The following is an 18,896-nucleotide window of genomic DNA, read 5'->3' as shown; positions in this document are numbered from 1 at the left end:
ACTAGAAACATGCTCTAACAGGTTGGATTTGAAAGTGGTTGCGATCTTTTTTCTCTGTTTTAGTAATTTGTTCTTTCTTAACTATAAATCTCTTACCACAATGTAGATCTGAGATTTATGCCTCCTGGCCAGGTCAATGATGTTCACTCCATTATAATAAATATTTTCAAAACAGCCGTGAAAGTTCCTGCGTGATAATGTCCCTGATTTTCCAGGCACTGGGATCCCTCCAAAGCTGAGCTTAGAAAGAGAAGAGAAATCAATAATACTATTAAGTAATTTTCTAAGGAAAAAGTTGACTATATGTAAGAGCAGAAGAGAAGTCAAAGACTGGCCTATAATGAATATGCTACTTCTGGTGTATTTCACTGTATCACATCTTCATATTAAAAGACTAGGCTAACAAAAAATTAGGCTATATCAAGTCAAATGTATGTAGCAAATCATTCTGACATTGTGGCTTTTTTTTCTCTTCTTCTGATGTATCTGTGTCTTGAATCAGTTTTCAGGGTCCATTACAGCTGTGAAACCAAGGAGCAGAAGGACAAGGCCAAGTACAAGAAGACTACGCAAAACAGTGTAAAAAGGGAGAAGACAATTAGCAACAATTTATTTGGAAACTTGAGCCTAACTTCTCCACTCTATGTACACCATTTTCTATAATAGAAAACAAGAGTGCATCAAATTACATTATTCTAGGACAGATTTGAAACAAACTAAAGGAGGCACATTTCCCCTTTCAAAATGCTTAGGCTGTGCAGTTCCTTTGTATGGTGCTGTAAAATTATTCGTTTCAGAAAGAGATTGGAAGATTTAACAAAAATAAAAACCCATTGAGAGCTACTAAATTCAAGAATATCATTCTGTCTAAATACATCCCTGCCCTAAGGCAAAAGCTGCTAGAAAGCAGTACATTATTTTAGAAAAGCATTGCCACAAGGGTGACCTTAGTTCTGCTCTAGTCTGTTTTAACTGTTTTACATCACCAGAAATAGGATTCCAGTATAAGTGAACATTTGAGTTCACATATTTCAAAGCTATTCTAGCCAACATTGTAAAAAGTTCAGTCTAAACTATTAACCTTTTAATTTTTAAATTTGTTTTAAAACAAATTGTCAACCAGTTATTTTCCCCCTCGCTTTTGTGTTGTTGTTGTTGTTTTTTTAATTAGTATGATCCTCCAAACTTTGATATTATGATTTACATTCAGAAATTCTGAGCAGATATTTTTGAAATGGAATAATGCAGACACAGAACATCATGACATCTCACTCTAAAATGCTTAAAAATTGGAATGAGTACAATAAAGTCTGCGGGTTCCTGACATTCTGCTCTATCACTCATTGTCTTACCCAACAAACAGTATAGGGCAAACATAAAGCAGCCAGTCATCACATTACAACTGTGAAATAGTGGTATTTTTAACCACAGGCAGGAAAATTTCACAGCATATTACATTTACTACTTTTCATGAATCTACTATTTGTGCAAGAAAGATTTTTTCAAAGTATAATTTTCAGATCTAACAGGGATTTAAGTATTGATATAAATATTTCTACAACGGTTTTTATGCTGACATTGCAATTTTCATCAAGTATTATATTCATAACATTAATATTCACTAAATAATAGCATTGAATTGTGTCTCACTCATTATGTTTACAATATTGTTTATCACATTTACAGCTCTATTAAAACAAAGGTATTAAAATAATGAATTCTGAGATGAAAAAGATGATCTTTTGAAAATACTGACTTGAGTCTAGTGGAAGATTTGTACTCCAAGAACATCTTTTTCTTTGATTCATTCCTTTAAGAGACAGAAAATCCCCAAGGTCTTAAGGACTACAAACTTCCTTAAGTTCTGTTTCTTTTGCCTGTTTCAGTACATTTGCATAACAAAGGTAATAAATGGAATAAAGGAAAGGTAATTTTCACACCTCATAATCAAGGTCCAAATAACTGAATTCTCCTTTTGCATGAAAATGATGAGTGTGTTTATCCACTGTAAAGTTTACTTGATTGTTAAAATGCTCAATGAGAACAGAATGCCAGTGTTGATCATCCAAAAGGCTGCCCAGCGTAATATTAATTTGGGCATTAGAAGGATGAGTTTTAGTATCACCTTGAAAGAAGAAAAATAAAAACTATTAATTTCATTTAAAAATATAATTATTCAAAAATATACAGCTAGTTTGTCATACTTTATACATTAAAATCCACTTAACATGTTAAGAGAAGTTTTAGTCAAGTAATGCCTAGTAACTATATTAGACTTTATGAGACTATAGCTGTTACCTAAATTAATGAGTAGGGACAGCTTCCCTTTAGTTAATTCCATGGTGATGTGGTCTCCATTTTGTCCTTCTCTGTGGAGGAGAATTCCATCACTTTGCATTGTCTTAAACTTCAGAGAAATCACATCTTTCAGTGCATTAATGTGTTTTTTATTTAATGTGTAAATTAGACAACTTTTCCCATCAAAGCCAACCACCTCAGACCCTAGAAGTAAAGAAATGAAAGATAATGTATAATGCTATGTCTAAAAGAAACAGTTGCATGTTACTTCAATATGGTATGAAGTTTCATCACTAACATCTCTAGATCACTTGTGCACAGTAAATTGTACTTTATTTTCCCCCGTATATTAAGACTGTTGTGTTTTAATGATGATGGTATAACTAGAAAATAAAACCATGTGAGAAGAGATCTGGCCTCTATTCAAATCTAATAATGTTCTCATATGCTGGTCTTCCTTTCCTTGGAGCTATAAAGTACTTTGACCATTTTTGGTTTTATTTGTATTCTTAGGTTGAAAATCACTATTAATTTATGTGCAATTCATTCCAGTGACTAAAATCAAGATTAAAAAAAAAAAAAAAAAAAAAAAAGCCAAGGCTGCTTTTGACCTTCAGAAAGGGAAGAAAATAGGGCTAACTAATTTAATCCCAATAGTATAAAATAATATCCATCAAAATCAGTACAGATTGAACAAGACACACACCAAGGAACTGATAACACTATAAAAAGCTCATAGAGTATTCACAGTTCATATGTAATGAAGAAAAAAGTAATTACCCTTGAAAAATACATTTCTGAAGTGAATGAAGATGTAAAGGATACTCAATAAAATATGAAGTTGTTTTTCAACTGACTGGTTGAATTCTTGCAAGTCAAGGGAAGCCCATTATCTGTTTACTAACTTTATATAATTTCACTAAAAAGATTTCTCCACATTTTCAGCATGGAAATGGAACAAATTCAAATTCACTCTTGTACTTTAGGTTAGTAATTTATATTCCATTTTCACAAAGCTCTTGTCAAGTGAATACAGTTATGTTTTTAAATATAGTTTCTTGATTTTCTTTATATCTTGATAATGAAGAATTAATTTATCAAATGTACAATGAATAAATATGATGTTATACCTAAATATAAACCCTTGATTAACTACTTTACTTCACTTTGCATTGAATGAATGTGGGCAGCAAAAGTGTTAATTAATGTTGAATTTAAATAATGAATGTGATGTAGAATAGCTTCAATAAAGTCTTCAATAAGACCACTTGTACAGTTATGTATATATCTATCAAACCAGCTAACTTAGTAGGCAGTGATAACCATAGGATTGGGAACATACTCTTCTTACAGGGACAAGAGCATAAACAACATTAACATGGCTCTCCAAAATCCTTTACACTATTTTGCAGCACTAGTTCCTAAGAAACAATATCTGCTTTGTCTAAATTTGGAAAATATACAAAATTAAATTTTGCCCCTGCCCTCACCCCATGAATAAATGAAGATTGTGAAAGGGTTGCAGATGGCAATCAAAATTCTTGTAACATTTCTCACACAGGTCTTGTCTTCACCATCCATGCATTACCCCTAGAAATATATTTAAAGAGTTGTGAGAAAGACAGCTTGGGTGTCCTGCAGGGTTATAAGAATAAAGAGAATGTGAGCACATACCCAGAGTACCATAAGATTTTCCTCTCTTATTTACCAAATACTTGCAACTTGCTGGACTTCAAAATCCACTACATGGATTTTCCCTACTGTTGTAAATAAGAAAAATAAAACAGGTGGACTTGTTTTATGAACACTGATCTTTTGTTTCCAGAATTGGCAGTGTCTTCCTTAAATTATTGTGATATAAATCTTAGTGCACTATGGAAATATCTTTGGAAATAACAAAATGCCCCTGAGAAAGTGGAAATTCTGGAAGCCTCACATACCACAGGACCAAGACTCCTAGTGATCTTGAGCAAAAGTTTTAGCTAAAATGTCTTAGAAAAAAAAAATTATCTTTATATCTATTGAAATCAATGCTAATGTTCTATAAAGAAGAAAAAAAAACAACTTAAACCAATGCAAACCAACTGGCCTTTATTCCAGTTATGAAGAGGATATGAAGTCCTTTCTTTGACTGATGTAACTGTAATGTGGACTTAAAGCATTTCAGCCAGGTAGGAAATGCTGAAAAAGCCTCAATACAATTAGAAGTGATAGAAAACAAAAGGGTTTGAGTAGTATCTGCAGCACTTTTGTTAGGTATCATAACCTATATAACTGAAATTTTTTAATGTGCATTATATATTTATTTTCCAATTACCTATATTCTACAACTTTATACATTTGTCATTTTCAGATTTAAACCTATCTTTCTGCTGACCATGCCGAAAAAATTCCCACCTTTTTGTTCCTTTGATTTCTATTTTTAGACAACTGGTTTTCAGAGCATGAAATAATAGAGTACTATAATGAAGAAGGGAAATTGTAAGCTAAACACATTCCTAATATCCCTTTTTTTTTAGTGTCATGACTTAGCTTAACCTTAACTGTGTTTTACATGGCTTAATTGTCACAATCTGGCATTTCAGGAACAAGACACAGGAAATGTCAGTAGAGATTCATTGTTCTCTTTTGTACACACTAAATAGAAAGAACTATCAGGGAGAGGCTTCAGACAGATTTTGGGCTGAGATTCAGCACAGAGTATTTGCAGTGTAGTCATGGCACATGCAGATGTTTTATCAGTTCATATGAAGGCAGGTTGAACACACTTGGAGGTAGAAAACCTTTCTTTCTTTTCTTTTTCTTTTTCTTTTTCTTTTTCTTTTTCTTTTTCTTTTTCTTTTTCTTTTTCTTTTTCTTTTTCTTTTTCTTTTTCTTTTTCTTTTTCTTTTTTCTTTTTCTTTTTCTTTTTCTTTTTCTTTCCTTCCTTCCATTTTTTTTCTTCCTGCCTTCCATAACTGACTACCCTTATTTCACCTTTCTACTCAATAAATGCGGAGGCAAAAATGGAAGGGCTTGTCTGGATGCACACTTTACAAACATTTAAAATGTGACAGTCCTTGATCTATAAAGTTACTAGGAGAAAACAAGTTGCGTGTAAAAAAAAAAAAACAAAACCAAACCCAAACATATAATAATTTGCTGCATCTTACAGGAAAATATAATGAGTATTATCAAGCCTCACTGAGACTGTAATTAAAGGGTAAAGACTATTTTTGAGAATACTAGGCAAAGTTATTCAGAGCAGACATTTGACTGGAAGACAGCAGATTTGAAGTAGAGGCAAAATTTGCCCTGTAAGGACAAGTTCATTAAGGTAGTAATGACTTTTTCAGAACATTGAGACATAAATTTTTTCACATTACTTTATTGAGTATAGAGATCTACATACTGTATTCTTGCAAGTTTAGTTTTAGTTATGTAATTTCTAACAGGTAAGACTCAAGAATGAAATTAGTGCATTTGCACTTGAATACAGAACACAGTTCACATACTTGATGGTAAATGAAAAGAGAGTTGTTTACTCTTAAAATCTAATACCCAGTGAGAACTCCCTGAAGGAAAGGATGAGTAAATGGGACAATTAAAACATGTGAATCAAAGCTAAAGTAGATATTATTGGAATTTCTGTTTTTCTTTTTTTTTCTGGTCCCACTTTGAAAACTACAGTCATTCGAAAAGAGCCAGGCATAATTACTGTAACAATAACTGCATGTCCTTATTGTGCCTGATAAATAGAGAAAAAGACTGGAGAGAAAGAATTTAGCTTTTACATTTTTAAAGAATTTTTAAAACTGTAAATCTATAATCACCTGGTTTGCCTCAATGACAACTACTGAATTTACCTAGTAAAGGCACTTAGTAATCAGTAGATGTTCAAAATAAAAACAGAGATGATAAAGAGTCTGTAATTCATTTGCAATGATAGCATTTATAGATAGGGGAAAAAAGCATTTCTAGAACACCCATTATCACTAATTCAAAGAAAATTTTAACCAACTTTAAAAAATTGACATATTTTTGATGACATCATATTCTTCGCATACTGCATTGTAGTGAATAATGGATGAAGTAAATATTCATTTTAAATTCATCCTAGTCTTAGAAGATAACTATAGTTGATTTAGTTCTATAAGCTGTCTATAGGATACATTCTGTGCCATGTATGTAACATGCAAAAAAATATAATTTTCCTCAAAAATAGTTAATGGCTACACAAAAATATTTTAATTTCATAACTGCTTATTTTAAATGTTTTCTTTTTTCAGTTGCATGGGCACTTTTCTTTATTTGTCCTTTAGACTCATAGAGTTTTCCACTGATGGGCAACAAGCATGACATAGAAGTGAGCCGTAATATGGATCTTACAAGAGAAAATTATGATAGTGAATATAAATAATTAAAATCTGGCTTTTAGTCATGGTCAAAAGAACGCTCTTCAGTTTGAAAATGTTTGAGAGCAAAACTGAGTAAGGATTTAAATGTTATCACATATACAAGGACTGTGAAGAAGCAAAGTTGATGACTATCAATGAATTTTAAAGTGAAGCTTAAAGAGAAGAAAGACTGTAATGCCATCATGTACCACAGAAATCAGGTCTCAAATAGAAGACTTAGATGAGATTTTAGCTTTGAATGTTAAATTCATTTGTCCAGCCTCCATTTTTAAACTTTGGTTGTTCTGGAACTTAAAAGAGTTGAGGGTAAGTTGAATCATAGTCACATTTCTCAGTTACTCAGTTTTCAAGGCCATTTTCTCAGATTGTTCTAGGAATCATAAGTCATGTTCCCAGTCTCAAGGCAGCTGTCACTAAGGAATTTCGTGTGAGCCTTTCAGTCTCTTCTCCTGGCATGAGATGTTTTTCTAGGATGAGGAAGTTTATCTGATTTCTGAGGTGACCTAATCTCCTGCATCCAGGTTTAAATTTTCAATATCCTTAGTTCACTACCTTTTACCAATTTTAAAAATTCAAGTTTAAGGCAGAAATCCCTATATGTTTTCCTGATAGACACTTAATGTCAGATAAAAATGGATGGCAACAGAAAAAAGGCATGTGGAGACCATCCAAAAGAAATCAAACATACAAAATATAACTTGAATAAAGAAGTTGAAAAAAACCCTCTGAAACAAAACAACAAAGAACAGATAAAAGTATGCACAAAAAGTAGTTAAAGAGGTACTTAAAATAAATTCTGTTTCCATCATGGAGAAAAGATGGGAAGAATAAAAAGCAGTAAACAACTTACGTAGAGGAATTTTTTAAAAAAATCAATGGATGAAAAACAGCAACAGGAAGATGTCAGGAATATTTACACTGTCCAGCAGATCAATAAAACCATGGCACTTATGCAATCTAATTCCAAAGGCTTGTGCCAGTTATTAAGGACACAGAAACTATTCTAAATACATAAAAATATATAAAATATAAATACATGAAAACTTGCAAGTCTCCTTCAATTTTTTATTTGTGGATCTATCTAGTTGCACTCTTACTGGCTCAGGATCAAGACCATATAAATTTAAAACTGTAAACATTTAGCATAATTTGGCCTTCAGATAGTAAGTATACCATGTTAAGAAGCAATTTTATGACTAGGACAAAAAAGAGAAAGAGTTTGCATAAAATCAGTTACTCGATTTTGTCCACACCATTCATTTCAATACAGAAAGGACTGGAAAATAAGCACCACATATTGACAGTTGATGTAGAAATAGTGCAGTAGGCACATAAACTTATAAATTCAGTTTTATTTGAGATAAAATTTAGTCTTAGAAATCCACTTTCAAATGCTGTTTAGGCAGCAAAAGACATTGATGAAGATTCATTTAATTTAGCTGACTCAGAAATAAACTTACTGTATGTGCATCCGTACACTTCAATGCGCATTCCAATCCTGCCATTTGGATTCCAGTCCAAAGGCACAAAACGGAGAAATCTTGCTTTAATAGAATGCTGAAGCTTATAGTACACAACACTGTCTGCATTTGTGTTTCCAGAAAAGGCCTAGAAGAAAATGAAAAAGAAATCAGCCACATCCACATAGAATACAGAAATATATGGAAGTATCACTGATCTTTTAATTTTATACATTTTAATTCCATTTTCATCTGGCAAACAGTCAAGCACAGGAATAAAATGCAACTGTCAGTGAATTCCACAGGAATATCTGATGATTCAATATTGATGACTCTTTTGGATAAGGTGTTACTCATTTGTGTATTTAGGGCTGACGCCCCACACAGCAATGTATTTAATAGCTGCAGTGAACAAACCCTGCAAACCCAAACATTCCAGTCAAAAAACACGTGGAATATCCACATATTTCAGTGCATGGCTCTATCTAACACCTTAGCATAAGAAAACAGAGTGATGTCTACAAATTCCTTCTAGTGAAAGGCTAAATGGATTTCATTGCAAGCCTGTGTTTCAAATGCATAGCATGCTGTATTTAAAAGGGTCTTATATTGACAGATCATGGTAATAAAAGACTTGTCTCCAACTAAAGAATCCAAATTATTGTAAAAGGGATGTGTTTCAGTGTCCTGTTAAAAAAGAATAATCTTTATTTCAGTTTTTTAACAAGGTGAAAAAAAAAGTGATCTTTTTTTGCAGTATTTAACTGATAAAACTACTTTCCCTTTTTCTTACATAAAGAAAACAGAAAAACATTAAAATGGAAAGAAGAAATATTAAAAAACCTGTAATAATAAATTATACCATTCTAAAAGCTGGAGAATATTTTCTGATTTCTCTGGGTTGTGTGGTGTTTTTTTGTCATTACCTGTTTATGGTATGTGAAGCATAAATAATTTGTTCAGACATTTGGAATCCCAGTATCTGATGGTTCTCTGAAATATTTAGATGAGTAGTATTTAAAAGATTACACCTTTCTGGCTGTATGAACACTGCTGTTGCCATAGCTATAAGCCACAGATATTGCAGTTGACGAAGTACATAGCAACCGACATCTTTAGGTATGCAGCTTCTCTTTCCATAAGTTTTAGAAACAGAGATGAGCTTCACTGCATTCATTACTTATCTTTTTATACACAGATCTTTGCACCCTCTCTCTCCAGTACTAGTAAAATTTCAGTAAATTCTAATTGCTGAACTTTCAATGGGAAAAAAAAAAAAAGAAATAATATAAAAAGACACCAAACCAAACCAACCAACCAATCAAAATGAAAACCAGAACAGTTAGTGAAGCTGACCTATTAGGCTAGTAATAAGCAATGAGAGTTAGTGACTTCAAATGTCCACTTTCAGCTTCATGCTTTCTAATTCCACTAACACAGCATGTAAATGTGGAAATATAACAAAAATCAGAGGAAACCTACTATTTGGAGGGTGAGACCCTTCTAGACCTCTTGTCCCCTCAAATCCTATTGGTAGTCTGTAAGAAATATAACTGCCCATGAAAGTGCCAATTAGTTTTTTGAGTGAACCAGAACCAGGCCCCAGAAGTTTAAGTACTGTGAGCAAATGAAGTGTTCAGTTAAGATTTAAATTTTTGCAAAATTGCTTTTGGAGAGCAGCCACCTCATAAAAATTAATTTAAGTTTTGAAAACAGACTGTGTTTGGCTTGCTTTTTTTTACTGTAGGGTATATTTAGACTGTGTTTTTTTAATTTAAAATTTGGGGGTTGGCTTCAACAATGACCTAAAAACACTTCAGACTACGCCTTTAACACCATTCAGAATGGCTAGTGTAGAAAACAGTATTTATTTTTTTTTTATTTTACAAGGTTTTTATCTGGAAAAAACACATTCTACAGTTTATCAATTGTGCTGAGTATGGGTCTTTATTGCTTGTTTTAAACAGTCTAACGGTTAAAATAAGTATTTTGATTTTTTTCAGTCTAAGTCCGCTTCAAAAAAAAGAGAGGGCAAAATCAGACTGCTTTTTCTCCAGGTTACAGTACTAAAGGTGTACGTGAAACCTATGAAAGTAGTCTGTAAGCTTTTTAGAGGAGAATTGTATTTGACCTTTCAGACAGTCCTGTGTTTACAGTAGAACACAATTACTGTTTCATGGTCCAATCCAGCAATCTTTAAAACATAGAGTTTATAACCATATAATGAGCTTCTTTCATTCTACCCCTCTTCTTTAGACTGTTCAGACCACTTCACTCATATGCCAAATCATGTACAGGGAATGTGTCATTACTTTAGATTGTGCAGAGTCCTCACAACCTACACAGATATCTAATGGTTAAAAAGACGTCATGTGGCCCTCTATTAATAGGAATAACACACCAAATAATGGCACCTAATAAACACTGTTTGCATAAATATTAATAGGGTCATACACTTAACCCAATATAACTGTTGACTCTTAGTTGATGTATTTACATCAACTACATATTATACTGCTTCCTAATATCAGGAAAACATACCATCTTCCTCCAAGAATACAGTTTTTGAAACACTGAAATACTGTATTGCAGTTTAGCTTTAAACAGTAACAGGGCCACTTAGCGGCAGAGATATCTAGGTAGATAACTCTCCATAACATATTTTATTCCATGAAGTAGAAGTATTCTGCCTGAATGAGAGCCTGAATTGTTCTCAAACTTGATTTAACTGTTCTACTCAAATTCTAACACAGTAACCTCTTTATCTCAAGCTACTTTAACCCTGCTTTGAAGACAGAATTATTCAGTTCATTATGGTGTCAGAAATTACAGATGCGCTTTGGACTGGTAAATCTAAGTCCTGTCCATAGAAGGGCATTTGCAAGCTCAGAATGATTGTGAAGGTAAGCTTGCATCAAGACAAGGCAAAAAACCTCCTTGATTTCTCTGTCCATCCTCTATGTAGAAAGCACATGTGACTGTCAACCAGGGATAATATAGGCATCCTGTCCAAAACTTTCTCACCAATCAAAAATGGCCCCAGAAATGAAACTGTGTAGGACCCACAATTTAGATAATCTAGAGGACATGACCCTTATTTACAAATATAACTTTCCTGTATAATATAGTAAATATGTACTGTGAAAAATAATACTAAACAATGTAAACAAAGCTTTTTTATGTACCCATTGCATTAAATATATTTATCACAAATATTACTTTAAAAAAATACATACAAAAATAAATATAAGTGTACTTAGCTGCAAAGCCCCATATAGTGATTAATAACAAGTATTGGAACAGGACCAAACCTGAATAACTTTGTTGGAAGAGAAGTTGTGGTACTAGTCTACCTCAGGATGGGTCTAACTTCATCATGTGTTTATAAATTCTAGTACCAACACCAGAAAAAGCAGCTGAAAAAAATCAGTGTGAAGTAACTTGGAACTGTTTGTATAAACTACTGCATTAAAAAAATGCTGCAGGATTAATTAATCTCTCTCCCAATACTTCTAAATTACATCCACGTTCATATTACAGTTTAAACTCTTTACATCTCAGTAAAAAAAAGGAGTACTTATTCCAGATAACTTAGTACACAGTACAAGTACACATCAATTGACAGGTTTTCGGAACAAGAATCCAAAACTCGCACTCATCCTTCTCATCCTGTTATCACTGTGGTGAGTTATTGTTAGTCTATTAAAGTTGCTCGCCAAAGTCAACAACTATGAACTTTTCAGTTGAAGTTAAAAATGTAAAAGTCCTTCACTCTGCCTAGAGAACACTGTACCAGACAATTGTCTCCTTTCTTATATGTCCACACTGCAATTATGGCTGGGACAAAATGATCACGGAGGTTAAATTAACAGATTTTTAAGACTTCATTGGTTATAAATGATATATGCAATAGCTGGCTGATATGTTTCATATAAAATACTAACAGTGGTATTATAGTGAGAAGCCCTGTGCCATAAGTTATTCACTGTACCTTTCACTAGATCTTGAATTGTTTGGAGATACAGTTGAAATATAGTAGTGTTACTTTAAATTGATCAAAACACGTTACACATACTCATAAATCTGTGTTCATAATGTCTTTTGTAAAGAAAGGATAGCAGATATTAATGACAATCTGATTAATATAGACTAGACAGACAGAAAAAAAAAACAACTTGGCAGAAAACCATCATAAATTGTTGTTCCAGTCAATGTTCACTGCTTGTTATACCTAAATCCCCACTCCTGTACTTACAGCTTTCCATCACTGTCACTCAGACACAGGATAGTGGGGTAAACTGTAGCAATACTCTTTCAGTCTATCTCTTTCTCTTATTTCTTTACATTAGGTGAGTGTTTTATTCACTGTCATGGTTCTTCCTCTTTTTTTTTTGTCTTTCACTATGTGAGTGGAATATTAGCATAAGTTTACAGAAATTCCAGAACAGCTCCAGAATTAAGAGATGAAGAGAGGATGAGACCACACGTCTCAGTTAATTTTTCAAAGGTGACACCTGATATTTCTAAATGGACTCTAGATATCACTTCTGCCCTTCTGTTTTCTATGGGGTGTTTTTTTTGGAGGGGAGGGTGTCCTTTTTTTTTTTTTTAATTTTGTTATTTTTGAGAAGAAAATTGAAACAATTTGCTTTCATATTTATATAGAGGAAGGAGATTTTAATATCTAAAATTAAGCTAGTGGGAAAAGGTCGTAGGTTTTTTCTACGGTTACAGTACTTGCAGTAGGATATAACATTGCAGAGGTGCGTAAAAGTGTATGAATCTAGGGCCCTTGAACAGCTCCTGTTAGTCCAAAGAGGTTTATCAACAGCTAGCCATGCTCATTTGGAAATGTGCTTAAACTGTGTTTTCTGTCTCTTTCTTCATTCCTTTCATGTTCAATACAGCTAAAATGAAAAGGTACTTAATTTTCCAGATGACATGGTATGGGGAATAATAAATAAAATAAAAACAAAAAATACATATTTTTAAGCCACCAGCCACAACAAGTGGTTTGAATTCTTCCATCTATCTTCCTTTCATCATTCAGATCTAGTAAAAAATGTTATGTGAAGTAACTTGTCACCATCAGAGGGAGCTCTTGCATTGACACAACTAGACGCAAGACACAAAATTATCATAATTCTTCCTTGTAAAATCCCAATATAAAGTATGAATCTACTGTGTTTTGTTTATTAATACCTAATCTCATGGACCTCAGAGATATTGCTGAAAATTGAAAATATGAACGTGTTTCATAATAGTAATTCTGGAATTCTACACAATCTTTAACAACCCTTGAAGATTAGCTAACTCTTTATCTGAAATGAATATAGATATGCTTTTTATCATGTGGATCTGTAGTCAATGAATTTAGATTCTGATATTCCAAAAGTAGCTGTGATGATCTCAGAAGATGACAACCAAAGAAATTTTGGTCGTTTTATTTTCATTTTTTTCCCCCTTGTTTTTTTAATAAATCCCTTTGAAAAAATCTGTAAGATATTAATACATTGAATTTTGAATCTGGGCTAAAGTGCAACTGTCGTTTCTACTTTCAAATCAATTTGAAGTTTAATCACTACTTTCAAATAAATTTGAAGTTTAATCACTACTCTTCTGGGTAAACAAATGTTTTTACTAGAGGTCTTTAATCTGGAGTACAAAATTGAATTTACACACTTAGAAATAATTAACTTCATAAGTGTTATGAAATATTTTTAAAGGGCAACAACATATTTAACCTGTTCATTCCACATATTTGTTTGTTAGAATTAAAAAAAAATAAATTGAGCAGGTGGTGCAGTTCTCATTGTATGAAATTTAGATAGGAATCACAATTCACTATTGTACTTCTGTAATACATGACATAACCCAGAGACTACCAGAAAGGTAATCTGGGTAATTTATAACTAAAATATCTTTAGTGCAACAGCTATGTATGAAATCCACTGAAATGTCAAAACAGTACGTGGGAATTCTGTTTGCTCAAAGCAATATAAAATAATAAAAAAACCAAACACTTTATTAATATTACAGTATAAATTTTATTTTCATAAAACTTCTCACCTTGCTTTGAAATGAAATTAAGTTACTAGAAAAAAAAAGGAAAGAAACCTTATTAACTATGCAACATAGAAATGGCACAGCAAATACTCTTATATTCTGAGGATCATAAACAATTAAATAGTTCAATAATAATCTTTCCAACTAAATCATTGATGTGGCTATGATGTCTCATGATTTCTACCTGTAGAGAAATTTCTGTAAATGAATTCTTTTTCAACTCATCCTTATGGATTTAGACTAGTGTATAACATCAAGTTAACATGACAATCTGTTTCTTAGGTTGCTGCAAGATTAGTCAAATATCTCACCCATTTCATCAAAAACCTTAGTGGCAAAATTTCACTTTTCTTTTCATATAGGGCTTGCCATTCTGATAATTAGAAAACCTTTCAAAAGCAACCAACTTCCATATTTTTAGCTTTACTCTGAAAAAGGATACTATAAAATGAAAAACTAAAGAAACTCTCTGAGATTAAATGTTTTGGATATGATGTGAACAATAAGGCTATAAGAACATTCTGTATACTAATTCTAATTCTGTGCAAAATTGTTCAGGAAATGCATATTAAGGTTGCATTCACTAGTTATCAGGAACTAGTAAAAATATGTGGGAAATATCTCCTGTTAAGAACATATAGACTACAAAAGTAGTAGAGCTTCAGTTTTTCAGAAACATCAGCATTCATGGTGGAGCCTACTGCTCTAGTAGGTGTCTGATGCCTCAGAAATGTAATGCAGAGAGCAAAGTCTGCACTGTAAACATACTACCAGATCACTTAGGAATATTTACTAGAGTGCTTTCTTTGAGCCCAGGGGATGTGTTTTAAAAGCCACATTGCAATGCAATAAAACCAAGCTCCTAGTTATATGTCGTATGGAGAATTTGTTTCTGACACAGACTTCAGGTATTTGGATGACCTAAGCAACAAACTAACTGCAGTTCATTCTTTCTGGTACTGCTGTGCATTTAAAAAGAAATGAATGACTAGCAAATAGCAGCGACCAGCAATTTTGGCATGCAATGAGAGAACACATGATGGGCAGCCAAAAGAATGGACATACCTTCAACCCTCAGCAAATAGGTACCTTTGTGGGAGGGAAAGAACTGACTGATATGGTGGTGCCCATCATACAGGAAAGGGCAAGCAGAGAGTGGCATGGGTGCCTACACAGAAGAAAGGCATAAAGAAAGACTTTGCAGAAACAACATTAAGTTAATCTTCAAATAGAGATTGGAGAAGACAATTTTAGGTGAACAAAGTCTCTTTCGAGTTGCAAATTTGAATAACTCCATGGCTCACAGGGAAAACGTGACACATGGTTTGCAGCCTGAAGACACATCAGTGACGGTCACCAGCTTTCTTTCACCAGATAGGGCTATCTGGTGGAAAGTAAAAATAAGTACCTGTACCAATACAGCATTAACAGTAATTCTGATACATCACTTTCTATGTGAAACCTAAAATGATCAGGTTCCTTTACTCTTATCCCATCTCCTCCATGGCATATTTTACTTCAACTCTAAGGCAAAAAGACAAAGAAAAAACAAAATGTAACACAAACTGACAATGTTTTGACTTCAGCCATCCCAACTCCTGTATCCCAAGTTTAAAAACACAAATCCAAGTTACACTAATATTGATTTACTTTGGAGATAGGCAGAGTCCCTAGTGCTTACTTCAGAGTCCCTAGTGTTACTGCATGTATCACTGAGATCTAGCTCCATGCTAAGGCTGTTATAGCATGAGAGAAATGCAGAACCCAGAAGAACCCAAAAGTATATATCTTAAGGATTCAGCAGGGTGAACACAGCACTGAATTTCAAGTTTTAAAGGTCTTTTAAGGTTTTTCAATTATAACAGTCAGAAATCAGACTTTACATGGCATAAATGGGAATAAATTTCATTTAGTGCACATGACATCATGCACCATAACTCTGCTTCTTCAGAGGAGATGACTGAATATATGGGGAAAATGCTGGTAATTCGTGATGCTAATCTCTTTAGTTTATGCAAACAGAGCAAAAATTTAGTTGTACCTCTCTCTATGTATACAGCTATGGGTTAAAGCTAAAATACAGACCAAAGAAAATGGCTTGAAGCTCACATAGATTATTCAGTCCACACTCCAAGACATCAACCAAGACATCAGTGCAAGACAATCAACCATTTCCTTACAATAACTAAATGCTTTCTGGATAAAGTGACATTGAATATGCATATGAAGGTTGTTTCTTTATATTAAAAAAAATTATCTTAAATGAATGAATCAACAAATTTTGTTTTTCCCTTGGTATTCCTAGAAGGAAGCTCTCATACCAGCAACAAGCTTGTGAGACAAAAATGAAGCCACACAACTCTCATGAAGTAAAAGTGTTGCCAGCCTCTAAAATCCTAATTTCCAGAATACTGAATTTATGTCTAGCACATATGAAATGCTTGAAGCATGAGAGACAGTGTAAATCATTTGTGCATGCCACTGGAAATTATGATCAAATGACTAGAGGTACATGGGTGGTCATTTCTCTCAAAATAAATTATTCTTTGCTCAAGAGAAGTCTGGAAATTAATTTTTATTCAATTAGCTTTGATACTCAAAAGAGACCATGTGGGAATAGTTTTTCCAAGAGAAAAAAATAACACTCCAGAGTGGACTGAAGATGGTCCTAAGTCCATTTTTTAAACCAAAATTGTGGATGGATAGCCCATCATGGCTTTCTGTACAGTAGGAAAAGAAAATAAGTAAATAGTAAGATTTTTTTTTTAATGTAGACATTGCTTGTGGAATGTGAAGCTCCATAAAATGCCAATTCCTTTTACAAGAATCTTGAATACAAGAATGCAAGAATTCTTTGACTAAAAGTTTGTGACAAGGGATGTATTTCAAACTAAGTTTTAGATGACTTTTAATGTATAGAAACTTACAGTAATCTGTAGGAAGGAGTGTGATAGATTAATGTTTACTGCTTTAGGTTTTTTGTAGTATTTCAACCTAAAGGATCTTGCTTACATTGTAACACCTTTACTGCCTTTGGTGCACACTGGTGCTGCAGAATGCTTATAAATCAAGCTATTTCAAGTGGATATTTTTAGTTTGCAAGTCATCACTACCTACTTGGTGCATCTGGAAAAAAGCAAAGTGAAATGCAGAAGAAAATGGAGAATTATCTTCTTACCCCTTGAGAAAACAATGCATCTGAACAGATTAACTGATTCTGAAATGCTTTTGAAAAACATTCAGACTGAGATCTGAGAACCAGGAGGAATTCAAAGGTATATCTAAATTTGAACTCTAGTAGTGGGTTTGTCTTTAGTTTTTTACTTTTTTATTTAGTCTCCTGTAGGAGTTCTTGGGGGGAAAAAAAGAAATTATTGACTCTCGTAACAAACACTAAAATCTGTCTAAAAGCTATTCCCTCAGATGAACTAAGGACAGGTAAATCTGCAGAGATGCATATTAGTAAAATTATTCTTACTCCACTTTACAAATATAGAGTGCATCAGACAAAAGTAATTCTACTGAGGACTGTTTTCTCCTTCATTTGCAACCAACATTTAAGTGCACACAGTTCACAATTCATTGTTAAGGACAGCAAGGACTTCAGGTATTTTATATACAAAAAGCAAAAAGAAATCATAAGAACTGATACCTGACCAGAGGGGTACTCCACTGAACTCAGTTTAAAAGCCATTTTGTTATCACATTGGAGAACAGCTTATTCCTTCCCTTTGATAAGTGTATTTCAATATGTGTGTGCTATAGTAGAAACTCCATTCTTTTTCCTAAGGTAGGCCAAAATCTGGAAACAAATAAATTAAGATAAAGATCAAGCACAAAGTTGCCTGATCACAATTCAGCGAGAGTGATTTCCTTGAAGAACCAAGAGAGCAAAGGCTAAAAACAAATTTCTAGACAGCAATACAATATAATTCACTGAACAATTACAGACTAATTCACCAGTGCCTTTTACAACTAGTAGAGGCAGATGAATATTTGGGTAAGGGAAGGCAGTGAAACACTTCATCAGTTCATGTGGACCCTCCATCTGATACTGAGTGATCCACTCAAAGAAGTAAGAAGTGCCCACAGAAGTCAACACACTCATTCTCAAGACTGTTCTCAAGTTTCTAATTCTTGAGATTTAATTTGTTTAAAAAAAAACTCGCAAGTTCATACTTCATGACAGCTACAGAAATTTTGTTGTTTTTTTTTTTTTAACCTATGTTAAAAGCTATGAATTAAATCACTCTGTTATATAATCTGTACCTTGTAACAGCCACCTTCTCTTTTCAACAAGGAATTGTTTGCTCCCAAAAACCTTTGTCGTCATTGAATAAATCAATGATCAGGCTAATTATAAAAGAAGACTGCTTCTGTTAGGCAAATTATCACCTTTGCATCAGAAGTAATGTCAAAATGACACAGGAAAAGGACATGACAATTCAATATGGTATCATTTGTAAATATTTTTAGATCTGTCAGAAAATGGAAGTCATTCTTCAACTGTCTAACAAGATTTCAAATTATCTTCATATAACACAGAGTGAGTAAAAGATTTCTAATACTTTCAAAATGAGAATGCCATTCAAATTGTATTTAAAATATTAATGTCACACTTTGTTATCTCATTTTTTCAAATGACAACAAAAGAAGCTTTGTATTTGTCAAGAGT

The 18,896-nt window shown here is 33.1% G+C and overlaps 1 protein-coding gene across 1 annotated transcript in view; it reads right to left on the bottom strand.

Moving 5' to 3' along the window:
• Positions 1–18,896, bottom strand: part of LOC119696064 (contactin-associated protein-like 4) — a 192,190-nt gene that overhangs the window by 57,435 nt on the left and 115,859 nt on the right. Inside the window, exons 4-7 of the mRNA XM_038125580.1 lie at positions 8,156–8,303; positions 2,299–2,502; positions 1,941–2,125; positions 97–240 (exon numbers count right to left, since the gene is read on the bottom strand). Coding sequence (XP_037981508.1) covers positions 97–240; positions 1,941–2,125; positions 2,299–2,502; positions 8,156–8,303 — 681 coding nt within the window. The remainder of the gene's footprint in view (positions 1–96; positions 241–1,940; positions 2,126–2,298; positions 2,503–8,155; positions 8,304–18,896) is intronic.

Source organism: Motacilla alba, chromosome Z, assembly GCF_015832195.1.
Source record: "Motacilla alba alba isolate MOTALB_02 chromosome Z, Motacilla_alba_V1.0_pri, whole genome shotgun sequence".
NCBI lineage: Eukaryota > Metazoa > Chordata > Aves > Passeriformes > Motacillidae > Motacilla > Motacilla alba.
Note: the sequence above shows the minus strand (reverse complement) of the source record. Positions and strands in the feature narration are given on the sequence as shown.